Here is a 19,750-nt window from a genome sequence, read left to right as displayed (position 1 = left end):
GGTAGAAATCGGTTGAACTTCGGAAAGTAGTCATTAACAATTTTTTGTCCTAGTGTTGTATTTAATTCTTCTTCTTGATTTTATTTTATTTCGATTCATTTAAAAATATACTGATTTCGAGTGAAGTAATATATCTGCATAATTTGATAAATCAACACCATTAAATTTTCCACCCATATTATTTACAGTAATGTGTTTCTTGGTTAACAGATTCATTAGTCCATGTGTACCCTCATATTCCTTTTCATTGACCTTTAAGTTATCACCAATTTATCACCAATATATTTACAGGTACCTACAGGTCTAAATCGAAAGACTTTGTCTCCACTATGTTGATATACTTTAACTTTCTCCCAGTTATATTTATTTTTCTAAAACCATCCTCCTTTATTTTTTTAACAGCACCCTGAAACTGATCTACCTTTCTTTCTAACTTTAAACTTTGCTTCATATTTACTCAACACAATCTGTGTTTCTGATTCACATTGATGACTATCATATTGTTTAACTTGTGATATACCCCCATATTCTTCTTGATGACTAATATGATGACTGTAAGGAACAACTTGTTTTACAACTTCTCTATCTTCCTCAATAGCTTTCTGCTCATTATCACCTAATCCTTCGATTCCTTCTTTAACTTTTTCGGTTGTATCAAAAACAAGTTGATCTTCTTCTTTATAGTTTTCGTATTCTGTTCTTGGTTGTGCCTTCCATTATTTAAATTCTTCTTTTAATTTTCAAATATTTTTTCTATCTCATTTATCTTTTCTAACAACCTCTGGGTCTTGTATTGCAAACATTTACTAACATTAAAAACATTAATTAATTTATTTTTCAATGTTAATGTTTCTATTAAGACTGTAAAAATTAATAAGGTATTTAGTTATGTTTTTACACTCACCAAAAGAAATAGCAACCACATTTATCTTTATTACTAAACTATGAACAATTACAATAATGTTGACTTATCTTTTCTAATGTTCATATCATATTATACAATCAAAAGCATCTTTAAATTCATTTCTGTGTTCAAGTAAAACATCATCATCATAGTCTAACAGATGTGCAAAATCATCTTTTAAAGAGCTTATTTAATAAGGATAAAAACGTTAATAACGTCAGAGAGTGAAATTTTTCACTCCACAACAGAGTGTTCGCCGGTGTGAAACTTCCTGGCAGATTAAAACTGTGTGCCGGACCGAGACTCGAACTCGGAACCTTTGCCTTTTGCGGGCAAGTTTGGAAGGTAGGAGATGAGATACTGGCAGAACTGAAGCTGTGAGGACATGTCATGAGTCATGCTTGGGTAGCTCAGATGGTAGAGCACTTGCTCGCAAAAGGCATAGGTCCTACGTTTGAGTCTGGGTCCAGCACACAGTTTTAATCTGCCAGGAAGTTACATTAATAACATTATTATAAGAAAGATTTTGTTTGGAATCTATATTCCCCTTCATTAGGCTTCTTAGCAATGTTTATTGTAACAAATCCAAGCTGATCATTCCAACACTTACGTCATTTTTCTTTAAAATAATCACACTTAATATCTCCACCAAGGACTCATGCTAAATATCATGTAAAATTGTATCACTCTCTCTAAAATATTTAAGAAACCTATATTATCCCTGAATTGTTGCTTAGGTATTTTAGAATATGTCTAAGCTCTAGTAAAATATTCTCTAATTACATTTTGATTTTAAACAACGAAATCATGGAATACTGATCCATAGGTATAGTTCCATCATTATTCCCAATAAAAGTAGTAATCTTATCATTATTTTTACCTTCAACTTTTGATGCATTTTTATAAATTGTTGATAATTCGGGTGATCTAAACTTTTTGAGTAAACATACATGTGTTTTATCTTATTCCAGTTTAACCTTCCTGGAGCTAGAATATCATTGTCAATCGTTAATGTTGTGTGTCCACAACTACTTGATCCTATTATAGCGTATCGAACAGAATTTGGTAAAAGCTTACCATGTTTTTATTTATTTCTTCTCTGGAATTCTTATTTTTGGTTCCCAGACTGTTTTCATTTAATTAAATAAAATTTTATTAATATCAAATGAGTCGCCTATTTCAGTTGAGTGGTAAGTAATCTGTTCTCAAAAAAAACATTGACTGTAGCTAAATGAGAAGTCTTGATAATGTCGAACTGACTGGGTTTTGTACAACTCCAAATTTTACTCAAAAATGATAAATTACGTTGTTTTGTAGAAATGATAGAAATTCCTGTTGGCCACTATAGTTTTAAAACCTTAGAATAATTTATCCATCCTAAAAAATTAATATACACATTAAAGCAGACGAAATTTTAAATAGAATTGTTGAGAGTGATGTTAAATTATATATGAATATAAAAGATAGTTCAGAAAGTTTACTTGGTTTTGGTAATCAAACTATTGAAGCTAATAAAGAAGTCGTTGCTAATGATATTTCTAAAATCACTTATTTGAGTTAATAAATATTAATTTTAATTTAACTGGTGGAATGTTTGTGAAGCTTACTGATTATTTTCATCCAGAAATTAATATAATTCCTTAATTCAAGCCTAATGCTGATTTTGGTGGGCTGCTAATTGACAAACCACTTTATCCTGTCTATATTCCAATTTCTGACACTACATCAGACTTAGAATTAACCATGAGTGATAAAAATAGTAATTTACTTGACTTCATTAATGTCACTTTAACAGTTATTTTAGAAACATCTTAACACAAAATGTTATCTGTGATAAATAATGAATTAGATCGAGAGCTATCAATTTTACTCATTCCTGTGAATGAGAAAAGTATAAATAATTTAAATGTTTCTAGTAATAATGGTGTGATGAACCTTAATATAGGTTTTGACGGCTTCATGCAAGTCATGCTCTGTTATGTTGAGCTTTAGAATTGTTAAAGGTGATGGATCAGATTATTCAACATGTGATAGAAAATCCAGTTAAAAGTTTATTGATGATTTTGTGGCCATAAAGAAAGAAAAACAAAATTATATCTAGAATTGAACATCCTTTTATTTCACCAGCGTTGTGTTACATTTAACTTTATCTCTTGTTAATGAAATAAGAACCAAAGAACGTGTACTTACTAACAGAAATATGAAGTGTTCGAAAAATGGGGCGCTTTATCCACTTGGAATGCTTGGTAGATTCTCAAAGATTATAAGTAAATTATGTGAGAGGGAGATCTTACTGTATTTTTTAATTGGAATTCAAGTGCTGGAGACCCTGCTCATAGATGGACTCATTACAATGATGCTGGAACTGAAATAAAAGATACATTACCAAATGGAGGCAAAATTATTGTAGAATATAGTAGAATCTATGGAAACTCATGTGCCTATTGTAAAAATGAACCGAATTATGAGCTTGATCAACGAGAAAATATACTGAAAAATCACAAAGTTTTTCTATCTTTTATGATCTTCAAACAGTTTATGTAGAAGGATTAAGTGGGAAGACGCATTTCGAGCTAGTTATCATGAATTACTATAATCTAGTAGAGTCTGATATACCATATTTAGCATTTATTACTTTTCAAATAAATAATGAAAATAATTAGTTGCTTGACTCTTATAATTATTCGATCACATCAAGCTAAAGTATATTAACCTTAAAAATGAAGAAAAGAGGAGATGTGGAATATTAATCCAGCAAATAATTTTCTGAAACCATATCATGCATTTCTCTATTTTAAAAGAGTTGCACTACTAAAAGGAGATGTAGATGTTAGTCCATATAATTTCATAACAAATTATCCACTTTATGTGACTGATATGACTCACAGAAAAAATATTGTTACAAGTCAGAAGAAGATAACAAAACTGGTTACAACTTTTAAAGAAAATGTTCTTGTAGATACTCTAGCATATGTAGTTACACATGGTAAAAAGAATTTAGTACATGACACTCAGCATTGAATATTAAGGGAATATTTGTGAATTGAAAAATTTTATACATTGTTATTTTTATGGTGGCTCTTATGGATGGCTTCTTATGTAGATTAAGTTTAAATTTTTAAATTGGTTAACATTTGCTTGAAAATCGATCTATTTGGAATACTGTTAGTAACTGAGCAGCTGTGAATGACTAGTAGGCCTGTGACAAGAAATGAGATATAGATAATGCCATGGCTTTCAGCATGCAGACTAATTAGGTGTCACAAGATAATACGCTCATGCTAAATGAGATATAAAATTAAAGCACTGTATACTGCCTAGCGTTGATAGCTCATTGCATTAGGTGACTGGGTATGAATCATGAAATGTTTGCTAGTGGAATTTCATGGTTTGGATATCGCTCAATACTGAGCATTTATGAAAATTCCTCTGTAGCGTGGCCCAGGATTTCTGCAAACAAGACAGGAGCTTTGGTGGAAAAAATTGTATTTTGAATAGTAAATTTTCAAGTAGAATTCAATTTTACGTTTTTTATTCAAGATATACAGACTATATTCCTAGTTCGAAATTTATTTTGTCCTTAACAAAAGTATTCAAGTATTTCATACAGATAAGTATGGCAAAGATGGATATCGTAATATAAGTACCTTTCTATGATGAAAGAACAACAGTTCTTAAGAATCAAAGAATTACAGAAGGTGTAGAACACATAAAAATATAATACATTGAATCGATTTCCCTTATTTTGTTAAAGTCTATTTTTTCTACAAAAGAAAATATAAGAAGAAACATCCCTCTCATTTCTTTTCTCTCAATTTTGTAAGTATTATATAACAAAATTTATATTTTTTATAATTTTAATTACAAAATTTATATTTTTTATATTTTATTCATGTGAAAATTCAGCTAGAAATTAAAATTTGGGATAGATTAATGAAACTGTAGGTTCAAGCTCAGTTTCAAAGTAAGGTCGAGCTTACTTTTAAAAACGTTAGCTTGAACCCACAATTTCCTTCTTCTGACACTAGTATTGTAATGGGTACAAGCATATGTACAGTAACAGAAGAAGTGGTTAACTGTGTTCTTAAAAGTGTTGAGTAGTGTAGATGCACACAGAGGAGTGAGTGAGTGGTGGTAACAGTCTGAAAGTCACAGTGTAAACACTGTTGATAGTAAATAATGCCTTTATTTTAATTCCAATACGTTACATGTTGTAGCTCAATGAGGCAAACATACCTCACTTTGTTATCCTGTCCAGTGCCAACCTATGGGCGGAGACAGTTCTGCAACCAACATGTTTGATCATTTGCCCATTAATATAAAGGGTCTGGCAGTCAGCAAAGTAAAATTCAAAAATAAACTGAGAAGTTCCTCTGTCAGAGCTCCTTCTATTCAGTAGAAGAATTTGTTATTGTAATTTGTAAACGGTAGTGGGTAAGAATTACTAATGCACATCTGTTTATCATAAAACTGTCAGCATGTAGCGGCATTTACAAATTAATTTGTTATTTGAAGGTAAAATGATCATTCCACATCATTATTTATCATGCAAATGATCCATGGAAAATGAGAACTTACACGATTTATAACTGGTGTACAACTACGCACCTACCTACCAAACTGGTAGACGCTGGAGCTCTTATTTTCCTGATAACTGTAGGTCTATTACGGTTTCATTGGAAAAGAAGATCGTTTTGTATAGATACTATTTACCCCCGCAATTAAAAAATAAATGACAGCTATAATTTTCTAAATAAGAAATTGCGCCCTATTCGGTATTGCACTTTGACGTTCTGACAACACAAACTTTGCTGAACGTGGGATTTGAGAATCCCCTCTACAAGTAATTGTTAATTTTTCGACACCGTCCTGCGTCATATTTAAAAAAGCGCCACTGTATTGGTTCCAGAGATATCACCTATGGTGCCATCTGAGGAAACCACTGACAAATCAGTTCCAGTGTTGACTACAGAGGTGTGGGTGGGTTAGTAGAGGAAAGGAAGCCGGTACAGGTTGTAAGTGGTGTAAACGTAAATAATATGGTTTCTATAATACCACGAGTGTTTAGGTGAGTATTGTCACAATACCGCTTAGCTAGGTTCTTGCTGTGTTTATGTTCATATAAATAAAACGTTGGAATGATTCCAATATCCAAAAATAAAGTGATGGCCCATCAGTCAAATTATAGAAGACCTACTTTTTTTTAAAAAAAGAAAGTTATTTTACCGTAAGGATCGAAAAAGCTGGAGTTCTTCGCCTTGGTTTTGTTGTATGTTTCATAAAATTTCCTCAGTATTTCCAATGCCATTCCCGATTCGTGACATTTGAAAGGAAGTAGATTTACATTTTTGTGTATCACTTGTAGGCAGTATATATCGGCACAGACCTAATCTGACGTCTGAAACTAAATAACAGTTTGAGATCAGCTGTTGTGTTGGTTCAGTGTCGGAAGCACTGCAAATGACATAAACAATTTCCCGTCTTTTATATGAAAATACTTTCGGTGTTCTTTGCAGACCTATATATTTCGTTCCTAATACCAGTCATCTTGTGATAATAACATAGGAATCATCATTAAAATATAAATAAACCGATTAATATCATCAAATTTTTCGTATTTGTTCACCATTAACCAAACAGCTTCTTGACGAATGCATCAGATAGTCTGAACCGTAGCCTATTTAGAATTAACCTTTGCGTGTTAATATCTCGGCAGTATTCGGCTGCATTGATTGGAGTTGATTATTGGCGAAGCAATGATTCATTTTTGCACTTTTTTCCTAGTTGCCACGAAAAAACTGTTGTTTTGGATACTCTTTCATTTCATTTTACCGGTGTGTGGCAAAAGCATTGCAAAAATGCTGTAGGATCCTGCAGTAAAAGTCTGTCAAACTGGTGATAATAATTGCACACTGTAATTGCTGGAGAAAGCTTCAGATAACGCATTGTAACATATCATACCTTTATTTCTTCCTCGTGCATTAGTCGAATTCAGCTGGTGCTGCTATGATAGAAGAATGCGAACAGTTTTGCCTTCAAGTGTTCCTAGTACATGTATGAGACTAGTTTCCACACTGTACCATTAATGTTTTAGGTATTTAGTTTCTTCCATCTCTCACTTCTGGAGCATTTGGATATAGCATACTCAGCTGAGACCAACTTGTAATGCAATGTTCTGTGCTTTGCATTTTCACGTGATATCACTTAATGTTGTTGCAGTTGTATGTTGTCAATGCCATTAGTACCTACATAAAAGTGGTCGTATTATTTTCACTAGCAAATATTCAAAATCCAACACCCTTGGGATTTATGGTGATCAGAAACAAGCAAAGTTAGTTTAATTTCCTGCCTGTTTCCAGAGGCATTTGCTGCTGTTTGGTTACTTTCTGTAATTAAGTGCTTTGATGTTTCACGACTTCCTTTACATTAAGCCACAATGTAGAGCTGAGCAATACTTGTTACTCCAGTCTGTTGAGTTTTTGCAGCTAGCCTAGGTGTAACATAGGTGTATTAAGTTTTTTTTACTGCATGTTTGAGGCCATATGAATTTTAATTTTATAAAGGGAAGTATTATTTTTCATAGGGAGTCCCTTCCTGGACTACTACACCTGGGAAGTGGGTTCAGTAGACAGGATGTTTTACGGACAGCTGCACCTGCTCTGCAGAGAGCGTACCATGAAGTTACTGGTGATGAACTTTGTCCCAATATGGTGCGTGGTATAGATCACCTGCGAGATCCGAGGCTAAACAAGGTAACATGATTGTCATTGGTGGAACTAGTTTTTAAAAAATGCACTGTTAATCCTACTATAATGTGTGTCTTTAAGAAGAACACTAACTACTGTGCGTGTACGTGTATCTAAACTGTATGTCAGCTGCCTGTTCTGATCATACTGAAGTATTTGATGTGATTGGTCCTTTCACATAATAGGTTAAAAGAATTGATTAGAAAAGCCTTTCCTTTGCAAAGAAAAAAGGAATTACTATTATTATTATTATTATTACTATTATGTCAGAAACCTACTCAAAACACAGTTTATACAGTTATAGGCAGATCAACACAGTTTATAAAATGTTTGACCAAAATTTGGCAACTTCTGGAGCATTTTCAATTGCCTGGTGAAGGCTGTCTTCTGTGGAGGTCCCTGGACATACTAGACACTGAAGCATATGTTGAATAATGTGTTCTTCCCTGCAGTCACATTGGGTTTTGTTTTCTTCAATGTACCCCATTTTGTCAGGTTGCCCACTCCTGACCTCAGACTATTCAAGAACTTCCAGACTGGCCATTTCTCATCATGATGAGGGTGCAAAGATTTGGAAAATATTTTCCGGCTAGAGGGGTGGGATGTCTGTCATCCATAGTTGCAGCCTGACTTCTTCATCTGTGGTTATTAGTTTCTCCAGTATTCTGAGGAAACTTTTCCTTGACCATAGTCATTGTGAGTAGGGTTGTTGTCCATGCATGGACTGCACTTTTCCTGCTCCAGTTTCATTCTTTTCTCTGTTTGCTGCTATTTCGTTTCGAGCAGGAGGTGGTGCAATAACTGCAAGGTGGTAGGCCAATTCGACTGCAGTTGACTTCAAGCAGCCTGTTATAATCCTATATGTGTCATTTAGGAGAATAGCCACCTGTTTGGCATGCGTTGACTTATACCAAAGAGGACAGGCATAATCTGCAGCTGAGTAGCATAATGCCATTACAGAAATTCAGATGATTCAGCTTGGCTGCCCCAGTGTGATCTGGCCAGTTTTCTCAGTGGGTTGTTCCTGATGGAGACTTTTGATTTGAATTTCATGAAGTGTGTTTCGAACATTAGAGATCTGTAGTGTTATTCATAGGTATTTTGGAGTGTCACAGGTTCCAATTTAACCCCTGACCATTCTATCTTTAACTTGTGGGTGGTTTCCGTACTTCTCAGATGAAAAGCATACACTTGTGTCTGTGGTGGGTTTGATTTAAGCTGGTTTATCCTGTAGTATTTTGACAGATCTTCTGCCAGAGTGAGATCATGAGCATAGAAGAAATTCCTGCTGTTGGGGATTACGGGTTGGTCATTGGTATATATATTGAACAGAACTGGAGCCTAGCTTGCACTTGTGTGTAATGGAGACACTTAAAATTTATAATGTCATATCTCTTGGGCACCTGTGTGCTATGTATGACAATTTTGTAAGGCCTGTGCGTTATAGGCAGCTATTATCACCATTGTCTGTCTTGATGTTATAACCTGTATGTGTCCTAAGATCCGATGATGGCGGCTTTAGTTTTGCTGAAACCGGTAATCATGGAATAAAAAAAATTCCTACGATCTTGGCTACCAGTTTATTGTTTTAAAAACAGAACTAAGAGTGACACGGAGGTGTGAGTTGGCACTCATGGACAGAAAAATGTGTGAAGCTAAATTATCTTGACGCGCCAAAAAAATATGTAATTGTTCAAAAGTTATTGTTGTTGTAAATTTATGAAAGCTCAAAACTAATATCGGCAATGCTTTGGCTGATTAATATGAACTAAGTGTTTACTTTGCAGCTAGTAGAGCTGCATCGAGCAATCATAGCCAATTTAGCATAGTGTGTACCATTTTTGAATAAGGGATTGGAATATAGCATTTGACTGAGAGAAACTGTCTTTCTAAAGTTTAAAGAGGTAGATGAGTAATTAAGTATGTCTTTTTTTTCTTTATTTATGTTTAGTTTCGAAAATCCAAGAAAAGCAAAATCATGTCACAAGAACATTATTTGTGAAAAAAGGTAGCAAATACAAAAAATTTGGACTTTAAATTGTTACTGCCCAGCAAATTTCCATATTTTTCAATATAGCATATATGTTTTTTTGTTTAGTTTTAGAATATTCATAATTTTTGTCAAACATTGTTTTGAATTAGGCAGTCGGTCCGAGGGTGGATAGGGCGGCTGTCTTTGATGACAGGAGAGTTGGTCCTGAGTGACGCTGAGAGCTGGACGTTTCGCACATCTGGGGGTAGTAGTGGGTTGATAGCCATGTTTGCGGAGAATTATGTATGTAGCGACATTCAAAAGCAATCAAGTGGAGCACAATATAGTGGTTTAGGACAACAGACAAGAGTGTATATTGTGAATTTTGAACAGACTGTCGGGTGCCGTGATCGTGATATGTGTTCTAGCATCTGTTGTTAAAGGCCCTCAGACTGCATTTTAAGTATTTAGTGAATATAGTGAAAAATAGAAATAAACTATTTGTTCAAATTATAAATCAATGTGAGGGACTCAATATTTTAAATTTCACCGCAATAGTTGCCTGCATTGTTTCTTTAATATTTTATTTCAGCTTAAAAACTGCGAGTGGCTAGCACACTGGACTCGCATTCGGGAGGATGACGGTTCGATCCCATGGTTTCCCTAAATCGCTTCAGGCAAATGCCGGGATGGTTCCTTTGAAAGGGCGCAGCTGACTTTCTTCTCCATCCTTCCCTAACCCCATGGGACCGATGACCTCGCTGTTTGGTCCCCTTCCCCAAAACCAACCAACCTTAAAAACTGCATTTATGACAGGTGTGAGCTGGCACTCTATGACGAAAAACGTAGCCAAACATGAGACATCTGGGCCGCTCAATTAAGCTGAGTGTAACAAATGTATAGATGTATGAGCCAAACTATTCAAGCTTCAATGTGTAGTACCCAGTACTGTTATAATCTGTTGGTTAGAAACATAACCATTGACAAAACTCAAATTGCTTGGAGTGTCGTTTGTGACTGTCATTGGCACAACTCTTCAATTATCTCATTATTGCTCCCGCTTTTGACATAGGCAGCACAGTCTATTTCCAACTGCAAAAATTTCTCATCCCCCCCGTCTTTCCTGGGCTTGTTACAATATTGTGGTTTGTCTTCTCCAATTCTTTACATTGGAGTAAGTGTGAGGTTTTCCTGTTGCCATGGAGTCTGATTTCCCCAACAACATTGTCTACAAATTTGCCACAACTGTCACTGGTTTCATTGACTGAAAGCCGGATATAGTGGTCCCAAGTGTCTGTTTTAATATCGGCAATAGCCATTTCGTACCCGTGTTACTGATAATTTTTGCGCAGTGTTGACTGCCCCTGATGTATTGCAGCCTGCTGATATTCTCTAGAAGCCCAAAAAAGGAGTTCTTTAGCATGTTTCAGGGCACATTAGCTGACATTAAAGCCTCACACAAGCTTAGATTAAAGCTGTCCCCAGTGCGATTTGACATAGAGGAGATCATTGGTTGAGTCTGGTTTTTGTTCTTCTTCCTAGTGACACTTGTAATGTGAGCTTTGGGTTCTTTGTGTTGAAGAAATTGTTACTCTAAGAAGATGGCAGTAATAAAACAATGAAACGAGATCATGTGAAATGAAATGTCAGCTTCAGTTGAATTGCATACGCTTGTTGGAAAACTGATTGTAACTTTCAATTTGAAAATTCAAGGGAACAAGACTAGCACAGAGTGGTAGATGAAATAAATGATAAAAGTAACCTATAATGTTTACTGAATGTTCCATCAGTTCTTCTTTACAATAAATGAAAAGTGCTAGTTTGAATTTCTTCTGCAGTATTAATTCATTGGCGCTAGTAGTCAGTAAATGTCTGAGGATGGCCTCTGTTTGGTTACTTGTTGTTGAAAGGCTTAGCAAAATATTACTCAGTCGCAAAATTGGAGACTTTCCCAACCCATTGCCATAAAATGATCAACTTTGGAAATTTTCTGTTAGGTATGACAGAAATATGCTTAGTTTGCTATTCAGTGCGAATCAACACACCACGCATCTCTACTTTGTAACTACAAAATTATTGTCATAGACATGTTGTTGTTTTGGTCTTCAGTCCTGAGACTGGTTTGATGCAGCTCTCCATGCTACTCTATCCTGTGCAAGCTTCTTCATCTGCAGCCTACATCCCTCTGAATCTGCTTAGTGTATTCATCTCTTGGTCTCGATTTACGATTTTACCCTCCACACTGCCCTCCAATACTAAATTGGTGATCCCTTGATGCCTCAGAACATGTCCTGCCAACCGATCCCGTCTTCTAGTCAAGTTGTGCCACAAACTCCTCTTCTCCCCAATTCTGTTCAATACCTCCTCTACCCATCTAATCTTCATCATTTTACTGTAGCAGCACATTTCGAAAGCTTCTATTCTCTTCTTGTCCAAACTATTTATCGTCCATGTTTCACTTCCATACATGGCTACGCTCCATACAAATTCTTTCAGAAACGACTTCCTGACACTTAAATCTATACTCGATGTTAACAAATTTCTCTTCTTCAGAAACACTTTCCGTGCCGTTGCCAGTCTACATTTTATATCTTCTCTGCTTCGACCATCATCAATTATTTTGCTCCCCAAATAGCAAAACTCCTTTACTACTTTAAGTGTCTCATTTCCTAATCTAATTCCCTCAGCATCATCCGACTTAATTCGACTACATTCCATTATCCTCGTTTTGCTTTTGTTGATGTTCATCTTAAATCCTTCTTTCAAGACACTGTCCATTGCGTTCAACTGCTCTTCCAAGTCCTTGACTTAATTCGACTACATTCCATTATCCTCGTTTTGCTTTTGTTGATGTTCATCTTAAATCCTTCTTTCAAGACACTGTCCATTGCGTTCAACTGCTCTTCCAAGTCCTTTGCCGTCTCTGACAGAATTGCAATGTCATCAATTAACCTTAAGGTTTTTATTTCTTCTCCGTGGATTTTAATACCTACTCCGAATTTTTCTTTTGTTTCCTTTACTGCTTGTTCAGTATACAGATTGAATAACATAAGCTACAACCCTGTCTCATTCCCTTCCCAACCACTGCTTCCCTTTCATGCGCCTCGACTCTTGTAATTGCCATCTGGTTTCTGTACAAATTGTAAATTGCCTTTCACTCCCTGTATTTTACCCCTGCCATCTTCAGAATTTGAAAGAGAGTATTCCAGTCAACATTGTCAAAAGCTTTTGCTAAGTCTACAAATGCTAGAAACATAGGTTTGCCTTTCCTTAATCTATTTTCTAAGATAAGTCGTAGGGTCAGTATTGCCTCACCTGTTCCAATATTTCTACGGAATCCAAACTGATCTTCCCCGAGGTCGGCTTCTACCAGATTTTCCAATCTTCTGTAAAGAATTCGTGTTAGTATTTTATTATATTTAGTATATTATTAATCTGATAGTTCGGTAATTTTCACATCTGTCAACCCCTGCTTTCTTTGAGATTTGAATTATAATATTCTTCTTGAAGTCTGAAGGTATTTTGCCTGTCTCGTACATCTTGCTCACCAAGTGGTAGGGTTTTGTCAGGGCTTTTTGACTGCTTTTTTTACTGCATTTTTGTATTTTCTCCTTTCATCAATTAAATTCAGTATCTCTTCTGTTACCCAAGGATTTCTGTTAGCCCTCGTCTTTTTACCTACTTGATCCTCTGCTGCCTTCACTATTTCATCTCTAAAAACTACCCATTCTTCTTCTTCTGTATTTCTTTCCCCCATTCTTGTCAGTTGTTCCCTTATGCTCTCCCTGAAACTCTCTACAACCTCTGGTTCTGTCAGTTTATCCAGGTCCCATCCCCTTAAATTCCCACCTTTTTGCAGTTTCTTTAGTTTTAATCTACAGTTCATAACCAATAGATTGTGGTCAGAGTCCACATCTGCCCCTGGAAATGACTTACAATTTAAAACCTGGTTCCTAAATCTCTTGTCTTATCATTATATAATCTATCTGAAACCTGTCAGTATCTCCAGGCTTCTTCCATGTATACAACCTTCTTTTACGATTCTTGAACCAAGTGTTAGCTATGATTAAGTTATGCTATGTGCAAAATTCTCCCAGGTGGCTTCCTCTTTCATTTCTTAGCCCAAATCCATATTCACCTACTATGTTTCCTTCTCTTCCTTTTCCTACTGTCGAATTCCAGCCACCCATGACTATTAAATTTTCATCTCTCTTCACTACCTGAATAATTTATTTTATCTCATCATACATTTCATCAATTTCTTCATCATCTGCAGAGCTAGTTGGCATATAAACTTGTACTACTGTAGTAGGCGTGGGCTTCGTGTCTATCTTGGCCACAATAATGCGTTCACTATGCTGTTTGTAGTAGCTAATCCGCACTCCTATTTTTTTATTCAATATTAAACCTACTCCTGCATTACCCCTATTTGATTTTGTATTTATAACCCTGTAATCACCTGACCAAAAGTCTTGTTCCTCCTGCCACCGAACTTCACTAATTCCCACTATATCTAACTTTAACCTATCCATTTCCCTTTTTAAATTTTCTAACCTACCTGCCCGATTAAGGGATCTGACATTCCATGCTCCGATCCGTAGAATGCCAGTTTTCTTTCTCCTGATAATGATGTTCTCTTGAGTAGTCCCCGCCCGGAGATCCGAATGGGGGACTGTTTTACCTCCGAAATATTTTACCCAAGAGGATGCCATCATCATTTAATCATACAGTAAAGCTGCATGTCCTCGGGAAAAATTATGGCTGTAGTTTCCCCTTGCTTTCAGCTGTTCGCAGTACCAGCACAGCAAGGCCGTTTTGGTTAATGTTACAAGGCCAGATCAGTCAATCATCCAGACTGTTGCCCCTGCAACTACTGTAAAGGCTGCTGCCCCTCTTCAGGAGCCACATGTTTGTCTGGCCTCTCAACAGATACCCCTCCGTTGTGGTTGCACCTACGGTACGGCCATCTGTATCGCTGAGGCACGCAAGCCTCCCCACCAACGGCAAGGTCCATGGTTCATGGGGGGTTTTTAGACATACGTGTAGATTAGATTAATACTAGTTCCATGGATCCTGAATACGATATTTCATAATGATGTGGAACGAGTCATATTTTCCAATACATGACATAATTAAGTTAATTTAACAACATAATTAAGTTAATATAACAACTTTTTAATTTTTGTTTTTCTTTAGTTTTTTATATTTTTTTGTTTGGTTTTTTCTTTTTTTTCTTAATTTATATCTAAAAATTCCTCTATGGAGTAGGAGGAGTTGTCATTCAGACATTCTTTTAATTTCTTCTTAAATACTTGTTGATTATCTGTCAGACTTTTGATACTATTTGGTAAGTGACCAAAGACTTTAGTGGCAGTATAATTCACTCCTTTCTGTGCCAAAGTTAGATTTAATCTTGAATAGTGAAGATCATCCTTTCTCCTAGTATTGTAGTTATGCACACTGCTATTACTTTTGAATTGGGTTTGGTTGTTAATAACAAATTTCATAAGAGAGTGTATATACTGAGAAGCTACTGTGAATATCCCTAGATCCTTAAATAAATGGCTGCAGGATGATCTTCGGTGGACTCTAGCTATTATTCTGATTATATATAAAAACAAAGATGAGGTGACTTACCGAACAAAAGCGCTGGCAGGTCGATAGACACACAAACAAACACAAACATACACACAAAATTCAAGCTTTCGCAACAAACTGTTGCCTCATCAGGAAAGAGGGAAGGAGAGGGGAAGACGAAAGGAAGTGGGTTTTAAGGGAGAGGGTAAGGAGTCATTCCAATCCCGGGAGCGGAAAGACTTACCTTAGGGGGAAAAAAGGACAGGTATACACTCGCACACACGCACATATCCATCCACACATACAGACCGTGTGGATGGATATGTGCGTGTGTGCGAGTGTATACCTGTCCTTTTTTCCCCCTAAGGTAAGTCTTTCCGCTCCCGGGATTGGAATGACTCCTTACCCTCTCCCTTAAAACCCACTTCCTTTCGTCTTCCCCTCTCCTTCCCTCTTTCCTGATGAGGCAACAGTTTGTTGCGAAAGCTTGAATTTTGTGTGTATGTTTGTGTTTGTTTGTGTGTCTATCGACCTGCCAGCGCTTTTGTTCGGTAAGTCACCTCATCTTTGTTTTTATATATAATTTTTCCCACGTGGAATGTTTCCTTCCATTATATTGATATTATTCTGATTACACGCTTTTGTGCAATAAATACTTTAGTCCTCAGTGATGAATTACCCCAAAAATTTGTGCCATTAATATATGTTATCTATTGTCCGATGGCATTTAATGAAAGGCTAGCTTTGTTCCTCCCAGTGCAGCAGAATGTACATATTCTCCAAGTGACACGTCATCAACAGCATTGTTTTGTGTGGGGTATATTTCTTGTACCTTTCGAACTACAAAAAGTGTCACCTATGCAGCAGTATGCTGAAATATTATTAAATTCTCAAGATGAGCACCACTGCACCATACACATTCTCGATTTCAGTGCAGTGCTGGTGTATAAATTGATTTAGCATGTCATTTTGTAATATGCTCAAATTCGCATTATTAATTTTCTTTAGTATTGGTTTAGAAAATTATTGAAAGGCAGTTTTTTTTCTGTAAAGCCCTTTTGGGCTTTTAAGTATGATTTAACACATTTTGGGTTCTGTAAGGTTAAAAAACCTGCAACTTTAGGCCCTGCTGATAAGTCACTGCTACGTAACTTGTCAATACATCATTGTCTCACTAATATTCCTTGAATGTATGTATACCAGCTACCTATAAATGATGTAGTATACATTATTTGCTTTGCATATTGGGTTTCGAGGGCTAGGGGTCTTTCATTTTCCAACCTATACTTCTCATGCAGCATCTGACCCGGAGCGGGCGGCTGCAAAAGGCGTCTGAATCCCATGTTAGGGGCGGCCTCCAGAACTGCGGAAGGCAACGGAATACCACCGCAGATTATCTTCCCTGCATAATGCAGTCTCCATTTTATGCACAAAAAATGGCTTCCTCTCATGTTAAATCAGTGTCTGGAGGTAAAATAGTCCCCCATTTGGATCTCCGGGGGGACATCTTGAAAGGAGGCAAAAAATCAAAACGAGAATTGGTACCTGGAATGTCAGAACTCTGCTACAAGCAGGAAAACTAGAAAACCTTAAAAGAGAGATGGAAAAGAATCATATGGACCTCGTAGGAGTTGCTGAGGTAAGATGGAATGGACATGGAGAGCTGCAGTCAGATGAATATGTATTCTACTACTCAGGAGTAGAAGTAAAAGGAATTAATGGAGTAGGAATGATTATGACAAAGGAATTGGCTAAATGTGTGGAGTATGTAGACTATGCAAATGACTGGGTTATTGGTGTAAGGCTGAAAGGAGCACAAAAAGATTTACTGATTGTCCAGGTGTATATGCCAACTTCAGAACATGATGACCAAATTGTAGAGGAAACGTACAATGTAATAGAGAGAATAATGGACGAAAATAAAAAATGCTGCAAAATAGTAATGGGAGACTGGAACGCCATTGTGGGAGAAGGGAAAGAGGGAAACATAGTAGGCAGTCATGGTCTTGGAAAGAGAAATGACAGAGGTGAATGGTTAATTGACTTCTGCAGGGAAGAGCAGCTGATAGCGGCAAACACATGGTTCAAGAACCATAAGAGGAGGCTCTACACTTGGAAATCACCGGGGGATAAATATAGAAACCAAATCGATTTTATACTGGTAGAAGAAAGATACAGGAATGGAATCAAGAAGGTGCACATATTACCAGGTGCAGATATTAATAGTGACCACAACTTACTTATGGCAGAAATAGAAATAAGAATGAAAAAACTGAAAAAGGCGACAATGGTGAAGAAGTGGGATCTAGAGAAGATAAGGTCCAACAAAGAACAAATTACAGAAATGCTGTCTCGGGACTTTCTAAACACATTACGAGACAAAGAAGCACCTGATAATGCCAACGAGTACTGGAATATGCTGAAAGAAGGAATCATTAAAGCAGGACAGCAAAATGTAGGATATGTAAAAGGTCAAAAAAACCATGGGTCACACAAGAAATGATTTCCAAGATGGAGGAGAGAAGAAAATTGAAAAACAAGAACACTGAAGATGCAAGAAAGATATACCGAAGGTTAAATAACGAACTGCGAAGAGAAACAGAGCAGGCTAGGAAAAAATGGCTAAAAGAGGAATGTGATGAAATTGAAGAACTGGACAGGAAGGGAAGATACGACTTACTATATAACAGAGTACAGACTGTGACATGGGAACAAATCAGAGCAGGAAGTGCTACTATGGAAATTTTGAGTAAAGACGAAGAGGTAGTGTACAAAGATCGTGACGATGTCCTCCAGAGATGGGAAGAATATATAAAAGAGCTATATGACACAAATAGCAAACCAGAAACTCTGGAACTTGAATCACACAACAGTGTAAGTGATGAAGAGAAAGGACCGACCATCATAATGGAAGAAGTAAAGTCTGCCATTGCTGCAATGAAAAATGGCAAAGCAGTAGGTACAGATGCAATACCGGGAGAAATACTAAAATGCTTGAACCACAATGGAATAAGAGAAATATTGAGGTTATGTAATAAAATATATGACAGTGGTGAATGGCCTGAGGACTTTTTGACAACAGTAATGATTCCATTACCGAAAAAACAAGGAACCAAGAAATGCAGCGAGCACAGGACAATCAGCCTCATTTCACATGCAGCCAAAGTGATGTTAAGAATAATTAATAAAAGACTTGAAAGAGTAATAGAGGAGAATCTCGGCGAGAAGCAGTTTGGCTTTAGACGGAATACGGGCACCAGAGATGCAATAGGGCTCCTACTAATCTTGGGAGAAAGGTTTATTGAAAAAGTAAGAGACATATATATGTGTTTCATCGATTTATAAAAGGCATTTGACAATGTGGTTTGGGACAAGCTGGCGACTATTATGAGGGAAATGAGAGTGGACTGGAAAACAAGACGACTTATAAACTCATTGTACCTTAATCAAAAAGTTTCAGTTAAAGTGAGAGGAGAAAGTACAAACTGGATCAGACTAGGGAAAGGAGTAAGACAAGGATGCTGTTCATCACCTACTCTTTTCAACCTGTACTTGGAAAATATGATTGACCAATGCTCATTAGATGACAAAGGAGTAGAAATTGGAGGAAGAAGAGTAGGGTGCTTGAGATTTGCTGATGACATGGTCCTTCTAGCCACAGGGGAAAAAGAATTACAGGATTTGGTGGACACCATTGCAACTAACGGAAAAAAATATGGAATGAAAATTAACACAAATAAAACAAAAGTATTGGCAATAGGAGGAAATAATGAAATAAAAATTGTGCTGAATGGAGAAACACTAGAACAGGTGCAAAATTTTAAGTATCTTGGAAGCAGGATAGACACCGACTGGAAGTGCACCACAGAAATTATAACAAGGATAGCAATGGCAAAAGAGGCGTTTTGTAAGAAGAGGAGAATCTTCTGCAGCGGTCTGGACCGAGAACTCAGAAAGAGACTCATAAAATGTCTTGTATGGAGTGTTCTTCTATATGGCACTGAAACATGGACTATGAGGAAAAAAGACAGAGAAAGGCTGGAGGCTTTTGAGATCTGGACATGGCAGAAGATGGAAAGAATAAGTTGGATGGACAGAGTAAAAAATGAAGAGGTACTGAGAAGAGTGGGAGAGAAAAGACAGTTACTAGATGTAATAAAGAGAAGAAAAAGAAATTGGATTGGGCATATATTAAGAAAGAATGACGGACTGATAAAAACAGTTTTAGAAGGTTATGTAGAAGGGAGAAGGAAGCGAGGAAGGAAGAGATTCCAGATACTGGATGACATGATGGACGGTACAACATACAGCAGCCTTAAGAAGGAAGCAATGGATCGCAGAAAATGGAGAGGCAAAGGACCTGCTAATATAGCAGGTAACTGATGATGATGATATTTTAATTGTCTGCAGCTTTAATGTTTGAGTGGGGAATGCCTTGTTGTGGTGGCATACTAATAGCTAGCATAGCCTGAGGCCTAGGTTATTGAAAGGTGGTGGTTTGGTTGTAAGTTGTTGAGCCTGTTGCAATTTAGCAAAACTCACTTTATTAGC

The 19,750-nt window shown here is 36.5% G+C and overlaps 1 protein-coding gene across 3 annotated transcripts in view; it reads left to right on the top strand.

Moving 5' to 3' along the window:
- Window positions 1-5,834: 5,834 nt before the first annotated feature.
- LOC126457142 (NADP-dependent malic enzyme) overlaps window positions 5,835-19,750 on the top strand; it is a 70,572-nt gene continuing 56,656 nt past the window's right edge. For all 3 annotated transcript variants that reach the window (XM_050093211.1, XM_050093213.1, XM_050093212.1), the window contains exons 1-2: window positions 5,835-5,972; window positions 7,488-7,656. In XM_050093211.1, coding sequence (XP_049949168.1) covers window positions 5,944-5,972; window positions 7,488-7,656 — 198 coding nt within the window. In that variant the 5' untranslated portion in view covers window positions 5,835-5,943. The remainder of the gene's footprint in view (window positions 5,973-7,487; window positions 7,657-19,750) is intronic.

The sequence above is a fragment of the Schistocerca serialis genome, chromosome 2, assembly GCF_023864345.2.
Source record: "Schistocerca serialis cubense isolate TAMUIC-IGC-003099 chromosome 2, iqSchSeri2.2, whole genome shotgun sequence".
Lineage (NCBI taxonomy): Eukaryota > Metazoa > Arthropoda > Insecta > Orthoptera > Acrididae > Schistocerca > Schistocerca serialis.
Note: the sequence above shows the minus strand (reverse complement) of the source record. Positions and strands in the feature narration are given on the sequence as shown.